The sequence below is a fragment of the Patiria miniata genome, unplaced genomic scaffold (genome assembly GCF_015706575.1).
Source record: "Patiria miniata isolate m_02_andy unplaced genomic scaffold, ASM1570657v1 HiC_scaffold_20, whole genome shotgun sequence".
Taxonomy (NCBI): domain Eukaryota; kingdom Metazoa; phylum Echinodermata; class Asteroidea; order Valvatida; family Asterinidae; genus Patiria; species Patiria miniata.
The window spans coordinates 3402886-3425506 of record NW_024037059.1 but is presented as its reverse complement, the minus strand read 5'-3'; the positions used below and the strand labels follow the sequence as shown (position 1 = coordinate 3425506).

At 41.3% G+C, this 22621-nt stretch overlaps 1 protein-coding gene across 5 annotated transcripts; it reads right to left on the bottom strand.

Moving 5' to 3' along the window:
• Positions 1-71: 71 nt before the first annotated feature.
• On the bottom strand, positions 72-22425 carry LOC119729316 (sushi, von Willebrand factor type A, EGF and pentraxin domain-containing protein 1-like). Of its 5 annotated transcripts, XM_038201938.1 has the most exons (30): positions 22323-22425; positions 20668-20868; positions 19212-19559; positions 18521-18925; positions 17968-18084; positions 17202-17330; positions 16483-16602; positions 16007-16120; positions 15688-15822; positions 15398-15511; positions 14794-14931; positions 13706-13819; positions 13244-13378; positions 12158-12271; positions 11567-11689; positions 11259-11384; positions 10757-10912; positions 10246-10368; positions 9204-9329; positions 8207-8329; positions 7554-7646; positions 7003-7113; positions 5041-5235; positions 4197-4421; positions 3602-3735; positions 3123-3225; positions 2834-3022; positions 2605-2688; positions 2081-2260; positions 72-1969 (listed from the first exon to the last, which is right to left on the bottom strand). In XM_038201938.1, the coding sequence occupies exons 1-30, from the start codon at positions 22399-22401 to the stop codon at positions 1869-1871; spliced, it is 4455 nt and encodes a 1484-aa protein (XP_038057866.1). In that variant the 5' UTR covers positions 22402-22425; the 3' UTR covers positions 72-1868. The 5 variants fall into 5 exon arrangements, with proteins under 5 accessions (XP_038057866.1, XP_038057867.1, XP_038057869.1 ...); XM_038201939.1 differs by lacking the exon at positions 8207-8329; XM_038201941.1 differs by lacking the exons at positions 12158-12271; positions 13244-13378.
• Positions 22426-22621: the final 196 nt, after the last annotated feature.

The following is a 22621-nucleotide window of genomic DNA, read 5'->3' as shown; positions in this document are numbered from 1 at the left end:
TTTCTCAAAGGCCTATAAGATTTAAAAGTATATGTACCAAGCAGCAAAAAAATACGACAGCAAATTCCGACTTGGGTTTTTTTTCCAGAAAATTTTATTTAGATGACTTTAAGCAATATACATACAAGTTTAAAGGGAATATACATGTACAACTTTTGCTTTTGCTGTAATTTTCAGAAATGGATGGATGTGTGGTTCACTATTTTAATGCAAATACACTGACCTTTTAAAAGTTTGTGTTCATAGATGCTGGAAATGCAGTCCGCATCACTGACCCTATACTTAAGGCAAAACGGAGTGATTTATAGTAATTTGAAAATAGCCATTTTCAGGATTGTCAGGTCAGGGAACCAGACTAGCTTGCACCCGTTCACGGATGTTTAAACGATTGCAAACAAAATATGGACCTAAATAATTTTGGTAAATTGGGGACAGTATTAGCAAAAAGTCTGCCAATAATCGTTGAAAATTGATACAAGAATATATTCAGCTTTTCTTAAAAACGACAAGACACCAGGTGCCATGATTTCACAGGATGCTGGAGACTATTAGTCACTTGCAGTCAAAGGTATTTCGTAATTATCTGGTACTTTTATTTTTTGACGTTTGTTAAGTATACAACAAAGATGTCTATATTGGCCCAGGAAGTTTTTATCTCAACCGATGAAAAGGATTTCCTCAAATGCATCCACTAATTCCCCTAAAGGAAAAAAAACACCCGCAAGATCAGTGCTTTGGCTTGCGTCTATGAAGTAAATATAAACAAATAAAAAAACAAGCACAGCATAAAAAGTGCCAGTAATATAAACATATTGTCCCTAACTTCACTGTCAGAAATTGAAGAATGCTTTGCCTTTATATAGATACTGACGATACAGAAACATCCGCGCTGTGTGCAAAATATGAGCAGAAATCACCCCCCAAAAATATTTGGGCATCTTTATTTAGTTTACCCCAGGACGAACTTTGCCTTGCAGTGCTGTGTGGGTTTAGATGGAATCAGTGTTTTGTTAACAAGAGACGTCTAAGATTCTTGCAGTCGCGTACTCTATTTTTTTTGGGGGGGGGGTCTGTTTGGAAATCGCTACCAATTCTCAACTCTTAGGCCTACAAGTTGCACCCATCAGAAAAGTTTCCAGCTAGAGCCACTTTGGCATAGCTACAACCTTGACATGCCTTTGCATCATTGGTAATGTTTTCTCCTCATGTTAAACGGTATAAGTGCCGACTGAAACTCTCTTTCCTATCAACACACAAGTACTTTAATGTTCGGGGTCAGTCTACAGCCGACCTTCAGAGAACAGGCAACCCAAAGTACATTCAGGTACTTTCATGTACTTTCGTGTACATGTACTTTCACTGTTCGAGGTCAGTCTTCAGCCGACCTCCAGAGAACAGGCGACCCATCAAAAATGTACCCTCTCACCCTGACTCTTAGATTTCACAGAAGTACACATCAGGAAAAGACATTATCTCCTACATGTTTTTTATCAGCACCGTGAAGAACGCAGTCAAAACATTTATAACCATAAAAAAATGGGTTTGCATAGAATGTAACCATTAATGCAATAGGAAATTCAATATTAATATAACTGCATGGCAACTCTCTTATTAAAAAAAAAGCATGGAGTTGTACTGTTGGTTAAACTTACTTATTATTACATAATCGTCAAGTACATTCATATACTTCATAAAACATTCGTAGTACATTCATATAACTTCATATACTTTTATTGTTAATGGAAGTTTATTTTCTGTGTAACATAAAATGGACACATGCAATTCTTATTAATGTGTTTTTAGCTATGATAATGTTCGAGTTTCTTAGAGTTGGCAAGATCCATCGTGACGATGGGATGCCCTGAAAGCTAGTTCACACCATCCTCGTTCAACGGGACCGGGCCAGCTAGTTGGGTCGTGGTCGTGTTCCCTGCTGTGGCTGTCGTGGTCGTTGCCACTGTTGTCACGTCTGAAACGACAAAAAAAGGATGTGTCATTGATGATACTGAGAATGTTAATATACGTTTTCCCGGCTATTTAAAAAAATGATATGCCGAATGATAAGGCATCTCGTCTTAACCTTCAATTAGGAAGCATTCGCTGCTGCTTATGGCGGCTTCCGTGGCGGTGGTTTGACCGGCCGGGCAGGACATGCAGGACTCCTGACCGAATCCCCCCTGATAGGTCCCCGTGGCACACGGCAGACAAGAGGGCATCGAGCCCGCTGCGGCCGAGTAGTACATACCACGAGGGCAAGCAACTGTTGAGAAACACATTTTGGTGGAGATTTAATGCTTTTGCTCCTGTATACATTTTCTGGTATACTTCGATTGACTTGACTGTGACATTTTTTTTTCACTTAACTAGAATTTGTTATTTAAAAAAAAAACATTTCACAGAAATTTGCATGATTTTAACTAGCCTGTGACTTCGGTGTCTGCCTTACTTATTACATGTACTTCAGAAATTGATGACTATGAGTTTGAATATCCATTGGTCCTGACATGTGTTTATGAAAGGAGCTACAGAAGTGTTCCATTTTGAAGCAAATATTGCGAATTTTTGGCAATTCAATAAAGTTAATAAAAATATAATGTTACTTACTGCACACAGGGTCTTCAAGCGCTGTGAACGACTTCAACTCAGTACCAGTCGGGCAAGTTGTCTGGTTGCCGAGGTAACTGTAAGCTATTAAATCAGGAAAATAGCATATTGACATTATCTTATTTGAAATGAATGTTAGATAGAAATAATTCACACATATTTTAATGTGTGTGAATTATTGATTTAATATTGTGATATATTGATTTAATATTGAATCGGTAATACTTACGACTGCAGTCTGGTACCTCCCGCGAAGGCGACCACTCGCCATTGAAGCCGCACAGGTACACGTTTTCCGGGGGTCCGTCAAAGAAGTAATATGATTGGTTGCAGCGGGGCTCACAGATCTTGCCGAACATCCAATCAGAGCAGCCGCTATTCCCGTTCAGCGGGCCGTTCGGTTTGCCGCACTCGACGGCTGTTTTGTAGAGAGGAAGAAGAATTTAAAACAGAATGTGAAAATTTGAATGAAAAAAAAATTAGAAGAATGAAATAAAATATACAAATATAATACGTACTCTGGATGGATATGCTGAACTTGCAGGTGGCTGAATTGCCTGCCGCATCGCGGACGTCGGTCAGGACGGTGTACGTGCCCCACGTGAAACGGCCTTCCGGTGACTACACGACAAGCAAGAGAACAAGGTCCAACGAGTGAGTGATTTCTTTGCAGTTCCCCAAGTTTTGTAAATGTTTGCTCAGTTTTGTTGTAATACAAATGGATTTCTCTAAATTCCATTTTTGTATCCATCCAAATTCATCACCAGAACACCCCCCCCCCCGAATCTATAATACAAAAGGCAAACAAGTTAAGTCAAAATTCACTTCCACTTCCCTTGCTGTACTTCTAGTCACCAGCAGTCAGATCTATGTCAAGCAAGCACTGTGACTAGTCAAACTGGGTCAACAGACAAAGCAGGGAAGTTGTGGTCACAGCTGTTTTATCACTCATCCGAATGTATGTTTGCATATGAGGTTTGAAAATGTGTTGACTCACGATCCATGTGTTGTTCCCCACCACCGCGACGTTGTCGGTGGCCACCGGGGGCTCCCACTCGATCTCTGGGTACTGCTCCTGGGTGTTCACGGTGAAGGACTCCGGGCAGAACTCGAAGACTGGCGGTTCCTCATCTGAAGATGTCAAAGATGAAATGGAAAACAAAATGACACCGATAAACTGAACTCCCTCTGCCGATTTTGACTGGGGTACAGGAGCGCAGCAAGCATCACTTGCTCCTATCTAAACTATTATTTTCTTTATTTAGATAACCCTTTACGTTTCAAATACTTTTGGCCTTGTAATGTTGGGCAACTGCCATTAAAATCAGACCCTGTGGTAAAATTATAAAATTGACTGGAGGGGGGGGGGGGGGTTGAACCCGCGACCTCATAAACACCGTACATGTGCTCTACCAACGGAGTAATCCAGCCCTATGTTGGCACTTGCCCAGTTAGTCAAGATCCTTATTCAAAGGTGCTGGTCAGAAGCCATTATCCCATATGCCATGAAGCCAGGGATCACTAAAAAATCATAATGCTAGCAACATTGTTGCAAACCTGGCAAATATCAACAGAGAGGATACGACTCATACCTGTGACGATAACGGTAAAAGAGCACGTGGCCAAAGATTCCGTGGAGTTGCTCCAGGCCGTGTAGGTGACCGCGGTCCTACCGGCCGGGAACGGGTGACCGACGGCCGGTACGCTGGACTCTAGCCGGTCCAAGGTGTGCACCGGCTTGGGCAGGTCGACTACGGCGTGTGATTCGCCTGGCTCCAGCACTACGGACACGTCCCGAGGGCAAGTTATCTCGGAAACTATGGTCATTGCAAAAGAGACAAGAGTGAAAAGGCAAAGTTGTGAAACGAACAATCACAATTATTGAAGTCAATCACAATATCAGGTCACAAGTCAAGCCACAAAAATAATGTGTTTGTCACAGTCTATTCGAATAGGCTACATGTAGGCCTTGTCTAGTTTGACTTTGGACATGCTAGTGGTTGGCTTGTAATGACTTGCGATGACTTGGGATGACTTATGACAACCAAGTGCCTTTCATTACAAATTGAACAATTACGCGAAAATGTAAGGTTCCCTACATTTGGGAATTGAACTACATTCTTTGTGTGGAATGTGCACATTACAAACTAATCGGCCTAATTACATTTTCTGATTTTCTGCTAACCCATTTTCCAATAATACCCCGTTATAAAGTATCATACTCCCAAACAGTCTGGTACATTCGACACTGGTCACTCTCTTTTTCTTCCCATCGTCGGGGAACAAGACAGCAATGGACCCTTGTGTTGGGACGTTCGAATCAAATTTCACAGTATTTCCATTTAATTTGGACATTAAGAACATTCTAAATGATCAGTCTGAATTCTGAGATGAAGCCGAAATAAAACCGACGGTTTGGAAATGGGAAAGTCTCACCCTCACTGCAAGACGGCTTCTCATTGGACCATTCCCCGCTTGCCTGGCAATTCGTCAGGGAAGAGCCAACCAGCGTGTAGCCTTCATCGCAGGAGTAGGCGCAGATGCCCCTGAACTCGATCTCGCCGTCCTGCAGGCACGATGGCGGATTCACCAGGCCGTGATCGGGATGCTGTAGCGCTGGACAACGTACAGCTACACAGCAACACAAGGAGGCATTATTAGACTCTTTCACGTGTGTCGTGATGATATTACTCCCGTGAGAATTTTGCCTCCGTGTGACCTGCGCATGTGCGTACAGATTCCCACACCTCAGTGTCCTTTTGTTTTCGAATAGTCATCCAAGATTAATATGTACACAATTCAAAGTCAACACAATGACAAGTTATATGAGTTTATTATACGTGAATTAATCCGTATCTGAAAATGGGTATTTAAAACAACGATGCCAGTTTCTCACCTTAAGTCGATTTTTTACGACTTTTCTCTAATCGAATTTGTTTTTATTGGGGATCAAGAATTACACGCCTGGCAGATTACCGCTTCTATGCCGTTTTCACTTAATACATCTACTGTAAAATGTGTTTTAAGGAACTAAATGAATATCATGGCATTATTTCAAACTTGGAATATTCAAACTTGATATCTTGGAGGTGAGAGGTGGGGCCTTGCAATAATTGTGACCGCTTCTAAGCTAGTCGACCTAGTTAGCAAATGCCAGAAGTCTTCGTTGACCTAATTTTTCGTTCTGTTTTTCATCCAGGCATGTTTAAGGAAAATCCTGTATTATCACACACGAGGAACAAATAAAAGTCGTTAAAAGCACAAGGAAATTTACTTTTGAAATCCAAGATAACAATGATAAGTGCCTATTGTATTCTTATTTTCTGTATGCAATAAACACGGATGTTTCTCACAGAACGGAAGCCCCATGTTTTTTTAGCACTGATTTACTTCCCTATCCACCCGGATTCAAACTTTCAAGTCTGGCAAGATATTGTGTTTTTTTATCTCCAACTGTTGGACTTTCACTTTCAATGGAACAGTTTCCCACAATGTACCGTTACCGCTGATGGTAATTTCCCTCTGCTAATCTCAATCTGATAAGATTTGAAGGTTCACATGCATGGCAAAGAGAGCAATTATAAAGTAGGCAAACGGTTCTCACTCTTGGTAGGCCTAATATTTTTCACGATTATCTGGTTGGGTTTCGGGTTCGGGTTGGAAATGGGGTTGGAGTTAGGAGGCCTAGCACAAAATTCACCGATATCATGTTGTTTGATAAAATTCGTTGGCTTCATGCTATGCCGTTGTTTTCCGTCAGTTCCCAGCTTTGCAGAAAGAAACAGATCATGGCAAGTAGGGTAGCTCTGATCGGCCACATACGTTTTATTTTTTTCAGGATACGAAATTGCATCATGCCGGTAAAGTTGGTCAAATTAGGGCGACCATACACTTTAAACCAGCTGGTATGAAATAACGTCGGGTATATTTTTATAACTACCGGCAAATGGTGTGAAATTACTTCTATTACTTGAAAAATAGAGATCACGGCAAATAAGGTGGCTCTGATCGGCCACATGCGTTTCAATGTTTTCCAAAATACGAAATTTTACCATTCTGTGAAAAGTTGGTCACATTAGGGTGACCATACACTGTAAACCTGCTGGTATGAAATAATGTTGGGTAGTTTTATAGCAACCGGCAAACAGAATAACATGTACTTAAATAACTTGTTAATTTGAGTACGTTAACAGTTTTTGTAAAGAGATTTTGGCCAAAAGTGGCCAACGCTGGGCAACAAGTTCAGCAGCAATTGCCCACTTTGAAGTGTGTACAATATCGACCCAAGATGACCATTAATGAACGCTGGGGGTAGAACATTACTGCAAAACGCAAGTTCATGTCTACGGCTTTGTGGAAAATCCCCGGTGATAAGTTCATGAAACATGTTAGACTTACGGTTGCAGGCTACCGGCTCGCCCGACCACCGGCCGGTATTCTGGCACGTCTTCCTGGCGTTTCCTTGCAGCTCGTAACCATTCTTACAGCCGAGTCGGCACGTGGTTCCAACTACAGCAAACGATCAAATAGACGCTTGATGTTCTGATCAATTTGGAATGATTATTTCATTCAAAAATACTATGACAAGGGAACTGGACTGATTTGTGTTTTGGCTTCACATTGTGCGAAACTTAATTATTTAATATTCACATTCTGTTTTTAATAACATCATTTTATGAACTTTTTAAAATTTATATTGAGGTCTTACATTTCTTTCATTTTAGCCTTTTTATTGCAACAAACTTGTAAAACGAACGCAACGAAGCCCTTATGAAGAAACAATAAATCGAAAAAAAAGTAAAATGATCAGTTATCCAATAAATGTCAAATAAAATTGAAAGCACTACCAGCTTACACAGATCGCTGATTTTAACGCCAAGAAAATAAACCAAGTTGCAATACATTTAATAATATTTTTTTTTAAATACGGTTTTGCATCGATTCCATACCTATGAGCTGATTGGTAGCGTGGGTACCAAGACAACGGTCTCTAGGGGACACCTTCATGTTTTCCGACAGGACCAATGGGCTGCACGTCACAGCTGGAAAATATACGAATAAAGTGTAGGGGGAAAATGTGGGGGGAAAAGTTGTCATTTCAGTTAATAGAGTTGAAAATCTTTATTAAGATGAGTTGGTTGAGTAACATGCCTATTGACTATTACGGGATGTGGCAATAGGCCACGCCCACTTTGCAAGTGGGCAACATTCGGTTACACAATCATGGCTGTGATTGGTCGAAACATCAAGGGGCGGGCATAGGACAGAGTTAAGTATTTTATCCGGTTCGTAAGTGACTGCGTCATATACGCGCACGCACAGCTGATTACTTGCACCCATTGGCTAAACTCGCCACTGTGCACTACTTCCGGTTCCAGTGATTTCCAATGCTACTCCGTGTGTAGTGGGCGTGGTTTAAGTTCAAATGACGTCACACTTACGAACGGGATGGGTGGGGCACATGGTATACGACAATATGAAGTTGCCAGTGTAAAATTAATACAGTTCGGTAAACCATGGAGAAGTGGTTCAATATAGAAACAACATGGTGTAAATGTAACACTTTGTGGCCGGTGTTAGCGGAAAGTGGTGAGCAACTCACGGTTGCATGTCTTGCCGTCCGCAGCCAGTACGGAATTGTCGTCGCACTGACAGTGAAACCCGCCGGGAAAGTTCAGGCAGACCTGCTGGCAATCGTGAATGTCCGTCTCGCACTCGTTTACGTCTACCAAAAAAAAGCGAAAAAACTCTCAAAATATAAACTGAAAAGCCTTTTCCTGTATTCCTATTTTCAAGATCAAGGTGAACATTAATGGCAACTGTATTCATAAACTTTCGTACCCCCTTTGATTTGAAAGTGTTTTGGTCTTTAATTCACGAAAATGAAACGCTCTTAGAAGTTTTGTGGTTTGACAAATTTAGAATTATTATCCAGACTAATATTTAGTTTTGGTAATGGACACAGTGTTGTACTGGATCCCTATAATTAAGTATAATAGCTTAAACTGGCTGATCATGATTTTATTTCACTTCAACAGTCACTGGGTGAATTTGTTTCCAATTAATGAAATAGACGTCCAGGGAGCCATAGATTTACTTTATTCAATTTAAAGTAACAGTCCATCATTTGTAATTTGTGCATTTTGTTTGTTTCAAGCAACAGAAGTTCTCAAATCTAAAGAATACATGGTGTTGAACAATTAACCTGATGAAGTTTCAGTTCAGCTTTAGCTGTATATTTCGAGAAAAACTTCTAGGATCTCGATTTTAAATCAAAAGTTACTGAATCATGTTTTGAAATGAGCCTGAATTCAGCGTCCGAGACACGGTCTCACTGAGCCGATTGCAGCTACGCGATGCTGGAAAGGCCTTCTTTCGTTGATTTCTTCAAAATGACAGCATGTCAGAAAGAATAATTTCACAGGGAGTGTAGTCCCCTTGCTATCTTTCAACCAAGTATGTTTCTCAACAATAATTACGTCAGTTACTTTTTGGATAGTTGCAAATGATGGACTATAGCTTTAATTTGAATGTCATAGTGGTGTTGCGAAGTCAAATTCGAAGTTAGAATCGGTAGGATCGTATGGTCCAATACTCACCGGCACAGAGGTAGGGATCAGAGGGATCCACGGTATAACCATCGTTACAGTCACAGACGAAGCTACCCTCCGTGTTGAAGCATTGGTGCTGGCAGCCGCCATTACTCTGAGAACATTCGTCGCGGTCTGAAAAGTGGGCACCGTTGTTATAAACTCTTAAACTCTTTCTTTCTTTACCAGCTTAATTGTGGATACATGCTTAGTTCCATTTTTCATCGATGTCAATAATTTGTTGATATTGTCGTTGTCTTTAATGTCTTCGTCAGCATCTAAATTGTGGTAATCTTCATCGTCACTGTCATTAATAATATCACATTTTGCTATAATAATATTACCGATAATGGGTCACTTGGGAGACATTCCCACAGACTTGTGCACACATTTGTTTCCAACTTAAATGACCACTAACCCCAAATTTACTTTATCCTTGGTATTTTTGCGAATTTGGAAAAATTTTACTAATCGATTTAGCCTATTTGCGACGATAAAATGTTGCCTCTTATAGGAGCTGAGGCATTAGGGAGACATTGAAATGTCTCCCTAATTCCACAGGTCTCCCAGAGGTATAACTTATTACTTTAAAGTGTTTCATCTGCTAGAGGTCATATTTTTGGTTGTAATGTGGTGCTTATAATCGCTTATACCAAAGATCTCAAAGCACTTTACTTTACACTACCCATGCATGTTCATCAGGCCATGAGACCATTTTTTTTCTGCAGCAGCTGGAGATCAGCACATTCTGGTCTCTACCTTCACAGGTACCCATTTAAACTCCTGGGTGGAGAGAGGCAATTGTAGGAAAGTGTCTTGCCCAAGAACACAAGTACCATGTTCCTTGTCAGGAAAGTTTGAATGGAACACCACAGCACTGTCAATGTCATTCTCATGGTTCTTGCCACATCTGTCGCTTCTGTCAATGTCACCGACTTTGTCACTAGCATCATCAACATCAAGTTCATCATCATGAGCATTAACATTAGCAGCATCACCATTTTCATTCCCATAAAAGCCATAAACTTAAAGGACAAAATAATGCAGTCACCTTGGCACGTCTTCCCATCGTCCATCAGCATGTAGCCGTTCGGGCATGCGCAGTAGAAGCTGCCCGGTGTGTTGATGCAGTGCTGCTTGCATCCCCCGTTGTCCTGCTCACATTCGTCAATATCTCAATCGAAAGAGTTAGGGAGAAACTCAAAAGTTAGGGTGATTCAACAGCTCATCGGAAGAGAGGTGTTATATAGTATTTCAGCTTGCGTGTTTGTATCTAGAGGGTTTGGCAAAAGGTTTATTTTACATGCATGATGACTGATATTTGAAATTGCGGCAAATAACTGAGATCTAGATAACGAAAAACAGTAGGAATATCACTGATTTGATTTAATAAATCTACGATTGATTTTAACAAAATCAGAGGACAGTAACACTGGCTATTCTACCTCTTTAAAAGGGGAATAGGCAAGTTTTCAAAACAGAGGGAAACTGAATAAGGGAATAGTATGTCAGAACTCTGGAAGTGTTTTTTTTTTAAGAGTAATTTTGTTTTTCTTTTTTACCTTTGCAGGGTGTATCACGGGTGTAGTCTCCGGCGTAGCCGGGCGAGCACAGGCAGTCCCGGATCGAAGCCTTACCCCTGCCGATGGTTCGCGAATGGGCCGGGCACTCCAGACATTCGTTGGCGGTGGCGCTGCGGTACGAGTTGGGTCTGCATTCTGAATCGGGTCGAAGACAGCAAATAGATTTTGTCAATAGTTTGCAATTATTCAGCACCATGGATTGTATTAAGGGCACCAGTTTGAATACATTGAAATGTGGATCATAACAAGTTTGACAAAGTAGCGTAGATTCCAACCATAAGAAATCAATATCGAAATATCTTCAATTCGTTTTTGGCTGTGTCTCTTGATAATTCAGTGTTTTCCATTTTTGCACGGTATAGGCCTACATGTACTTAAACTTAAGGGATTGGCAATGATGAATGAGTGAATACTGCCGCAATGAATTGGGAAAAGAAAATGGAATCGTCTATTGACCTTTGACCGATGAGGGCGTGCTTACCTTGACATGATCTCCCATCAGGCATCAGGATGTTGCCAGGGGGACAGTCGCAGCGATAGGTGCCGGGGACATTCACGCATGCGTGTTGGCAGTCATGTGACCTGGAATTCTGACACTCGTCAATGTCTGCACAGCAAATGAATCAAAATCGAAAAAGTTTAACAGAACGACAAATTTTGGCCTGAGATTGATGAATATCACATCTGAAAGTAGACTTCGGCCTATTAAGTGCAATTTAGCAATTTCGTTTTCAATGTTAAGCGTATTTCTTTTTGACTTCATGTCAAATATGGAAAAATAATGGTCACCTTCACAGCTGTGACGGTCAGCGGCGAGTCGGTACCCAGACGCTGTACATCTACAGTTATAGGAACCCCACGTATTGGTGCACTGTCCCTGGCAGGGATTGGACTCCACACACTCGTTGCGATCTATAAATCACGGTTTCAAATGACACAAATCAGTGAAAATGATTAGTTTCAGAAAAGGAAATTATCATGCCTATAAGCGGACAGACAAAAAGATGTACGATTATAAAGTTATTTTTTGACAATTCAAAAATCGCAATTTTCACTGTGGCATGTAAAACGGCAGTTATAAAAGTACACCTAATTTCGACGAGTTTCGGCTCTTCAAATTCTTATACGTTTTTGGAGAAACGACTATTGAGTTACATAACCTTACAACATTCAACATTATTCCTCATAAAGATTCACATATAAAACACAGAATTTACTACTTTTATTACCTTCCATTTTAGCCGAGCATAATTTATACGTGAGGAAAATACCACCCAAAAAATCGAAACAGTAATCCCAGCAGATAGGTAGTTATGCGTCTAAAGAAACTCCAACTAGAAAGCCTCATGGCTGATTGTTAATTTTGAAGTCCCAACTTACCGACGCAACTGGCACCGTTGGGAGCGGGCTTATAGCCTCCAGCGCAGGTACATATCTTGACGCCGTTGGGTTGGGAGCAAGAAGTGGAGTATCGCCCGCAACTGCATGGTATTTCTACCAAAAGAACAATTGTCTTTCAGAACTTGTCGTCACTGTTTAACTCAACTTTAAACTTATCTTTTTTTCCTCGAAATCGTTGAAACAAGAATACCAACCAGGTATCGGGTAATTAGTTATTCGACACACGGACGATAGAAAAGCAGTATCAAGAGATTTCGAAAATGGATTATGGATTTTTGTAGTGCATACCACAAGCAACTATAGCTAGACCTACATGGCATTTTTTTCAGTAACATTTATTTCCATCAAAAGCAAAGCAAAGGCATTATGCGAACAGTAACAAGTTGTATTAGGACGGAGGCATGGTTTTAAAAAGCCGAAGCTAATAGATACATGCCTATACTTAAATGCGAATCTGGAAAGAAAACGATTTCAAGGAATTTGAAGAAAATCAGACAACCAGTAGACAAATATGAAACCCAACAATAACCAATGACAGACTGACCAACATACAGACAACAGGGGTCAAAGACATTACATAACAATAACACTTAATAAATAATACGAGGAAATGTGGAGCAAATTATACATGCACGGTAAAAAAGAACTTTTCGTACTTATCAGCCATTATCTAATCTTTAATCTTCGAATGATTGCAAGAAGAACTCAACACCAAGAATTGAGTCATCACTTTGACAGACAGAAGGATGTCAAAGAACCGCCAAAAGAATTTCAGAAACAGAATGAATAATTTTGTGTAGGATTTATTGTTTACTAAACGAGTCATCATTTTGCTAGACAGAAAGATGACAAAGAAGCGCCAAAGGAATTTCAAAAACATAGACTGATTTTTGTGTGTGTGTAGGATTTATTATTGCTTCATCAATTGAAGATTCAATCAACTTGTTTTGTTTGCTACGAGCGAGTGGATGTAGGCCTATTTTTCTGAAACTCATTAAAAAAGTCTCCAATTTCCAAATACAAGTATACCCATGCATATAACGAAAGACTGTTTCCATAAATTACCTTCGCAGGAACGTCCATCAGCGGCGAGGCGAAGCCACCTCTGTGGGCAAGAGCAGCGGTAGGAGCCCTGGGTATTATAACACGCCGCCTGGCAGTCGGCTAGACTATTCCCGCTCTCCTGACACTCATCGATGTCTGTTGGGAAAATCAGACATTATCAGAGTTGTGGTTTAAGAAAAAATGGAGAGGAAGGGCTTAGGCCTATAGGTTAAACAACTAGACAAAAGAGGAATAAAGAAAAGGGAAGTGGACAATAGAAGTCATCCTAATACTAGGAGACAGTAGGATTAGAGCCAAAAAGGGCCAGGAAAACAGGCAAAAGAATGGACCCCCAAAAAGGTTGTTCCATCGTCATGCGATACCAAAGTGAGCAAAAAGTAACACAAAAAAGACAGCACTATTTCTAGAAACCCCAACTAGAAAGCCTCATGGCTGATTGTTAATTTTGAAGTCCCAACTTACCGACGCAACTGGCACCGTTGGGAGCGGGCTTATAGCCGTCAGCGCATGTACATATCTTGACGCCGTCGGGTTGGGAGCAAGAAGTGGAGTATCGCCCGCAACTGCATGGCATTTCTACCAAAAGAACAATTGTCTTTCAGAACTTGTCGTCACTGTTTAACTCAACTTAAAACTTATCCTTTTTTCCCTCGAAATCGTTGAAACAAGAATACCAACCAGGTATAGAGTAGTTATTCGACACAAGGACGATAAAAAAGCAATATCAAGAAATTTCGAAAATGGATTATGGATTTTTGTAGTGCATACCACAAGCAACTATAGCTAGACCTACATGGCATTTTTCAGTAACATTTATTTCCATCAAAAGCAAAGCAAAGGCATTATGCGAACAGTAACAAGTTGTATTAGGACGGAGGCATGGTTTTAAAAAGCCGAAGCTAATAGGGGAATGCCTATACTTAAATGCGAATCTGGAAAGAAAATGATTTCAAGGAATTTGAAGAAAAACAGACAACCAGTAGACAAATATGAAACACAACAATAACCAATGACAGACTGACCAACATACAGACAACAGGGGTCAAAGACATTACATTACAATAAGACTCAATAAATAATACGAGGAAATGTGGAGCAAATTATACATGCACGGTAAAATAGAACTTTTCGTACTTATCAGCCATTATCTAATCTTTTATCTTCAAATAATTGCAAGAAAAACTCAACACCAAGGATTGAGTCATCACTTTGACAGACAGAAAGATGTCAAAGAACCGCCAAAAGAATTTCAGAAACAGAATGAATAGTTTTGTGTTGGATTTATTGTTTACTTAACGATTCATTATTTTGCTAGACAGAAAGATGACAAAGAAGCGCCAAAGGAATTTCAAAAAAATAGACTGGTTTTTGTGTGTGTAGGATTTATTATTGCTTCATCAATCGAAGATTCAATCAACTTATTTTGTTTGCTACGAGCGAGTGGATGTAGGCCTATTTGCTGAAAACTCTGTATTTGGTGTCTCCAATTTCCAAATACAAGTATACCCATGCATATAACGATGAAGCGAAAGACTGTTTCCATAAATTACCTTCGCAGGAACGTCCATCAGCGGCGAGGCGAAGCCACCTCGGTGGGCAAGAGCAGCGGTAGGAGCCCGGGGTATTATAACACGCTTCCTGGCAGTCGGCTAGACTGCGATTCCCGCTCTCCTGACACTCATCGATGTCTGTTGGGAAAATCAGAGATTGTCAGAGTTGTGGATTAAGAAAAATAATGGAGAGGAAGGGCTTTGGTTCACCAATTGGACGAAGAGGAATAAAGAAAAGGGAGGTGGACAGTAGAAGTCATCCTAATACTAGGAGACAGTAGGATTAGAGCTTCAAAGGGCCAGGAAAACAGGCAAAAGAATGGACCCCAAAACGGTTGTTTCATCGTCATGCGATACCAAAGTGAGCAAAAAGTAACACAAAAAAGACAGCACTATTTCTAATAGTTAGGAGGACTGAGCAAATATCTAATATTGCAAAAATATTAGCAGACCTAGTTACGTTTATAACTGGCCGGTTATTTTGGGATGAACCTTTAGGGCTAATGTGAAATCGAGAATTGTTCACGAAAGCTTAAAATTGGCTTGCAATAATTCTTTGCCGTCATCTGACATCTGTCACCCCTATAACATTGCGTTAACTTACCGACACAGCTTGTCCCATCCTCAGCGGGTCTGTAGCCCTGAAGGCAGGTGCAGATTTTCTGGCCGTCGGGCTGGGAGCAAGTGTCGGTGCCAGCGCCGCAGCTACATGGCTTTTCTAGATTAAATACATCAATAAGAGCTGGTAACATTGGGTCAGCAATTGGTTTTGTCGAGACGTTTTACTAACTTATTTCTACTTATTTCCGTAATTATACAACTCTGTCAAAGTCTAAATTAGGTTGCTCTGTCTCGAACATTTCTCTAAGTTGTTTTTTTTTCATCCAAGAGTACCTTCGCAGGTCCGTTTGTCTGCTGCGAGACGGAGCCACTCCTGTGGGCATAGGCAATAGTAGGAACCCACTGTATTACGACACGCTGCCTCGCAGTCGGCTAGACCGTCCCCGCTCTCTCGGCACTCATCAATGTCTGTTGGGAAATCAGAGATTTAAAACATCAGTTTTCATATCTTGTTACGTTAAACAATACAAGGATCATGTCTTGCAGACACAAGATAATGAACGAAAACAGCAGTAAAGCTACACTGACTTAAACTTTGATGAAGTCTTGAGTTCTTTTCTGCTCCTTGAGAAACCTTGGAAATGAAACTTACCATTGCACTCAGTGCCATTGGAGCTGGTTCTGTACCCCGGGGCACATGTGCATTTCTTTAGTCCGTCAATCTCCTTGCAGCCAGTCGAGCCACTACCGCAGTCGCATTGGGGTGCTGAAATCACAAATGAGGGGAAATATATAGATTGGTTCAAAACGAGGGGTAAAATTCATATGAAGTGAGGCTTGTTTGTGATGTTTGTGGCGATACTGTTGGGTTGACGTTTGGAGATCATAGGTTAGGTGAAGTGATGGATTGGGTGAGTTGGGACGTCGTGCAGTGGGTTTGATTGACATCAGTTGGGATGGGTGGGTTTGGAAGGGTTGTATACTACTGCGAGAGCGGTTGGGTTGGGATGGGATGGGTTGGGTTGGGTTGGGTTGGCTCGGCTCGGCTCGGCTCGGCTCGGCTCAGCTCGGCTCCGGTCGGGTTGGGTCGGGTCGGGTCGGGTCGGATTCAGTTTCGTAGAAACTTACCTAGACAGCGGAAGCCATCCGTGCTTGCCTCGTATCCCGCAATACATCGACACCTTTCAGCAACACCCCATGCGTGCACGCATTTACCGTGTTCGCCACAGTTACACCTACCTTGGTTCTCTGAATAAGACAATATGCACAATGGTAATCACAATGCTTACTGATACAATGAATTGTGAATACAGAGAGTATAAATCAACCAATTAACCTCAGAATAAATTAACTTTTTCTCTTCTTCTTTTTGCTCCAAGTTAGGCAGGCACACTTCAATTCATTTACACACTGCAGAGAATTCAGATAATTATTCTTGTCTTTGTTTCTTGTTTGTCCACTTATGTTTGTAAATTGTTTTGTTTGTTTGCCCTGGCATGGCTATTAGCCTTTGGCTCCTGCACGTCACCATAATGTAGTTTTTAATAATTTATTATTTGTTAACGAGTCTTAGATGTGTGTATTATTTACATTCCTTGTTGGTTAATTTCATATATTTTTGTTCCTACACCCAGTTTGTCATTGATGTTATTCATTCACAGACTCATTGCTCATTTTGTATAGTAATCAGCAATACTGAAATAAATGTTTTGTATGAATGAATGAATGAATGAATGAATGAATGAATGAATGAATGAATGAATGAATGAATGAATGAATGAATGAATAAATGAATGAATGAATGAATGAGTCATCAGACAGACAAGATAATTATCAAAATAACTCACGTATACAAGAGGTTTTGTTGGGCGCCAAATTGTAGCCTGAGTGACAATAGCAAACAAAACTTCCCGGGGAGTTGTAACATATGTGCTGACAGGGTCTTTTGCCAACGTTAGTTGAACACTCGTCGAAATCTAGAGGGAAGACCGATCGACACAAACAACAATAGTTCAAAGCTATCTCGTTTGTGTGATGTACAAATCCACTGTATCGCCTCATGGAGGAAGGATAATAATTCCTCTGTGTTTATGCGTGTAATCTGGACACGTTGTTTTTTTGTCTTCAGATTCGTAAACAAGACTCCTGTGAAGTCCCCACGAGTCAATAAAAGTCAAACTGACCTACAAGTTATTATTCAGTCTCATGTTACGTCGCAGAAAAAAAGTCGTTATTTTGTCATTATTCATGTATAAACCTGACTTGTGATTGACTTGTGACTAACTCTTGATTGACTTACGATTGACTAGATTAAAACTCTGACTTTTCTCTGTGCACCAATTTCACTTGTATAAGCATCCTGAGATTTCAACCAGTGGTCAGAGATAGCGGCAAGGTCTTTGATCAGTTTCCGGTAACAAAACTCTAAGCTCGTGCCGTTCGCATCATGGTTGCCATCGTCGTATAGCTGGGCCAGAGACACATTTTGCCAATCTGATTGCATTTATGTATTAAGAAAGAAATCCATCAATGGTTTATTCAGCAGAGTCAAAGTTAACTATAGAATGACTGTAAAGCCCCGAAAAAGGTGGGAAGGTTAACAATAATGTGTACCTTGGCATGTCTTGCCGTCTGAAGCTAGTTTGTACCCGTCCCGGCACGAGCAAATTGCGCCGTGATCTCCGTTCCTGCATATCTGTTGGCAGCCGCCATTTTGATGACCACAAGTAGCTGTAGCAAAGAGGCACGAGAGAAAGGGACATTCTTCATCTCATTAGGTATGTTGTGAGGTCTCTTACTTTTTCTCCAGTGTTGTTTGGAACTAGACAGCATATTCTGTAAATTGTCAAATTATTCTTAATGTTTAATTTATTTGAATGGCTTTTGAGGGACATTTTGTGTTGACCATCAGGGAACTAATTTGTAGTGGAGGATTTGCCCTTCTCCGACGCAATGCTTGTAAGCACTGTATTCTCTTTGCTAAGCTTACTCGGCTGAAACCCAGGACTTCCTGCATACTATAGTTCAGATAATTGTGTTCACCACTCTATACCACCAGCTTACCCAGGTCGGCTAGCCGGTTCGAATCTTATAAAGCAGCCATTTCTGCTGTGACGGTAGTTGTAAACATCTATAGCATTTTATCAAAAGAACGTAGGCTACTTACATAGGCAATTTGGTAGTGTTCCAACAACGTTGCCAGCAGAGCAGTACACTGCATAGTTGGCTGGGTGCAAGGTAAAGCCATAGTGACATCTGTAAGTGATAGCGTAAAAGAAGTTTCTGGACGCATCATCATATTTATTTACATACACAGGGTTGTAGGCATTCTCTACTCTGGGTGCACCAGCACCACATCGATCGCCTTTCAGTACCAAGGCAGGATAGCCGCCGCTCTGCAACTGACAGGTTGGTAATGTCCCGTTCCACACCCGGCCGTTGCAGAAGAGCACCGAGGAACCCCTTATCTCGTACCCAGACTGGCACTCGATCTTCAGCATTGCTCCTAAATGCTTGATGTTGATGATGCCGTTCTGAACAGCTGTAGTCCTCGGCACGCGACAACCCTGGCCTGGTTTGGGAAGAAAACAATGACTCTTCATTTCTGACTTAAGTCAACGAAAATTCATCTTTGAAGTATTTGTGCCAAGATGAATGACTTTGTGTCCTATACAGCGTAGTTTTCCACAGGTAAAATCTGTTAATTAACACAGGCAATTAAGAATGAGAGCTGAACCCGACAACAAAATCTTCGAATAAAGAGGCCATTTGGCTTTTTTCGGGTGGGGGGGGGGGCTGACAGAGAGGGGATAAGCTATTTCAGAATAATTTCAGTTTCTTTTTCCATTTTGACTTACGTATGCACACTGGAGGAGATCCGATCCACTGCCCATCCGCACCGCATCGTATGTTCTTAACACCAAGTCTCGCCTTGTAGCCCTCATGACACGTGTAGGTAACCAGTCCGCCTGCGCCTTGCGTCACTTGTGCGTTCTCGATCCGGGGTGCCTCCCCGCACGTCACCGCTCGCACGCATCGCGATAGCTGGTTGCGCCAGCGCGTACCGTCGCAGTAGGTCACCGTGGACCCGGGGTCCTGGGGCTCGAACCCGGCGTGGCAGCGGTGCCAACGGACCGTTCCTCCGTTGTATCGATTCACCGAGGAGAATGGTACGACGGGTGCGTCCTCTTCCGAGCATCCCCCAGCTGATAACCCAAAAAAAAAATTCATGTTGACTTTGTATTGTTATCAGTTTTTGTTAGTTTGGCAACAAAAATATGATGACAAAAAATCAATGAAGAGATACGAAAGGTTACGGATTGAAAATTTCTTTGTAAATTTTATCCCAAAAACTCGAGCGCCGGGTTAAAATAAACATAGGCCTACTGCTTAGCAATTTGTGCGATAAAACATGCATCAGCTGAGATTTTATAGTCACATCGTGTAACAATATTGAAAGGAATGGCTGGTATGGTAACCTGTTTCAGCTGAGCATAATTATATTCTGTGCTTCGCAATTTCTATGCTTAAGGCCTCCATGAAAGCTGCCCAAAGGCATAACTGAGGCCTATTGGCAAATATATTTTAGGTGGGAAAGTGGTTAATTTGACGAACAGTCAACAGCCCTGAGTGTGATCCATTCATGTCGCTTTCCTATTATGAGCACTTTACCACATTCCCGTGCAAAAAAGGTAACACCAGGAAGTAAAATGAAACCAACAGGCGTTTTTTTCACATTTCGAACTGGGTTTAGTTATCGCTCATCTCAAAACAAGATGTTAAACTTTGCATAAATTTATAATATTGATTTTTGTTTGGATGAAATAAATGCCAGCGAACTGATGATACAATGAAAGCAGGTGCACTCGCCAAAGTCCCATGTAAGATTCGTCCCTAAATATGGATCAGATTTGAAAGTGCACTCTTCTGGGTGAAATAAACAAACCATTTTTGGTGTCAAAATGACATTTTCTTTATCAAAAGGACAATTATCATGTCAAAATGACAACTTTTCCGGGTTGCGGTTAAATGGCAAGGAAAAGTGGCTTGGAGAAGTGTAACTTTTTAACATAAAGAAAATGTCAAGTCAATATCCAAACTTGACCCGAATCCGGATCGAATCTGTACGGGACCTTCTGAAAAATGGGACATGTTTTCACCGTGTAACCTATCTTTGACATTTCACTCATACTCGTGGTAATGACAAGATAATAGTCAAACTTACACCCAGCCGATTATATAGCTGAAGTTCCGGTGGCGGTCAAAAAAAATATTTTTTTTTAAGCATGTACCGACGCTGACGAGATTTCTTACCCGAGCAGACCGGTGTGCTGCCGTCCCATCTCCCATCCTCCCGGCAGTGCCTTTCACGACTACCGAACATGTAGATGTGGTACCCCTCGTCACACGAGTACGAGACGGACGCGCCGTGGTTGTAGGCCTCATAGCTGCCGTTCTCGATGCCGGGCGGCTGGCCGCATGGGGGTCTGTCATTCTCCCCAGAATCAATTGGGTCTGATGCGTAAAAACAAAAACAAATTATGCCACAAAATAAACCTTCTAAAAAACAAAAATTTTGCAGAAAAACATGTCTGCCCACGGCTAGTGATTGACGAAAATGTTTCAATGCTGATTCTATGTTTCAGTGCTGATTCTATTGAATTAAGATTTATAATTATAAATATGATCAGCCTCAGAGCCCCGTGGAAGACCACATTATATGTGAGCAGGCTACCTTGATAAAAAATCAGAAATAAATAAATAAATAAATAAATAAATAAATAAGATTAAGATTTCCAATAAAGTATTCGTGTATTCCTCATCATCTTTAACGCATACACCTTGAATACCATGGCCAGTATTATATGTGTGGGCATTCACTGGCAAAACATTCATACATGCAAGCAACAAAATAGACAACCGGTTAGACAGCTTCAGACACATGGATAGAGATGTTAAAAACATGGTTTGTTCAAGCAAAACGTCGAGCATTTTGCATGCGGGTGCATGCTGACATGATCGGAGAGATGAGTAGGTGTGTCCCTAGGAAAGTCACTTTGCTCCAATATACTTTTTTCCACCGATAAATTCGTACTCTGTTGTTGTTACATGTATAAATACTAATCGGGTGATCACATTAAGAAGACATTACCGCGAGGTACATGACATAGTAACCTCACTAATCTTGCGCGCAGGTCGCTTGTATACGGCAACCCTATCGGGTATACTAGAGGGACTAGAGGTAAAAGTGGGGACTAGAGGTAAAATTGTGGTATTAAATAATGTAAATATTTTATTACAGACTTCAAACTCGATAAGTCGGCATACTATATATAATAGCATATAATCATGGGCGTCGCCGGCATTTATTTTCTAGAGGGGGCAAAGCTCTCAAAACCCTTGTACTTTCTGTAGCATATTCTCAATTATCAATTTTGCGAGGGTGGGTGGGGGCACATTTGCCCACCCCATCCCCATCGACACCCCAGCAGACGCCCATGTTGTTAAATGTGCATTAGATTCACAGCAATATGACTTCGCACCTCTTCGCATAAAATAAGCGAAAAGTTGAGGAGCTGTAAAAGGCCTGCCCGTTACCAATTACACTATGCACACTGTGCCGGAGCACGAGATAGTCCGGATTTTTTTTTTTGGGGGGGGGGGGGGCTTACAGACAATTAAGCCTAATTAGGCAAAAAGCCAAATCCTTAAAGCTTATTAACAATGGTCAGATTCTTATAAGGGTGACTCAGTAATTAAAACCATAGATGATACAGGTTGGCAGCAAATACATCCTGCTGAAAAACATGTTCCTTAAAAGTTGAAGCAGCCCATCCCACCCCCCTCCATCCCACTTCCCGGCGCCACCCCTTAGATGTGCCACTGAGTCGAATACCACAAATAAAAATGTAGCGCATACACAATGCTTACAAGATAAGGGAAGAAGACAGTATGAGCCAACTGCTTACCGTTCTGTGCTGTGACCAATCGGAGCCGTGTTACGAGGCAGACAGCGACCAACATCACAAGACAACCCCGCCACGCCATCCTTAACCCTTAGTTCCACGAGTATCCACACAGTTTCGAAATATCCTCTCGTGAAAAACTCTCTCTCTAAACAGTTCTTCAGACTGGACTGGATCAGTATGCGACGCCACAAGCCAAGAGCACAAGCCTTACAGTGGTGACAAGGAGAAAATACCGAGAACACACCAGCTTTCACTTTGTGCATGCTATGGGCTGTTACGGTATGTTGGCAAAGTGACAT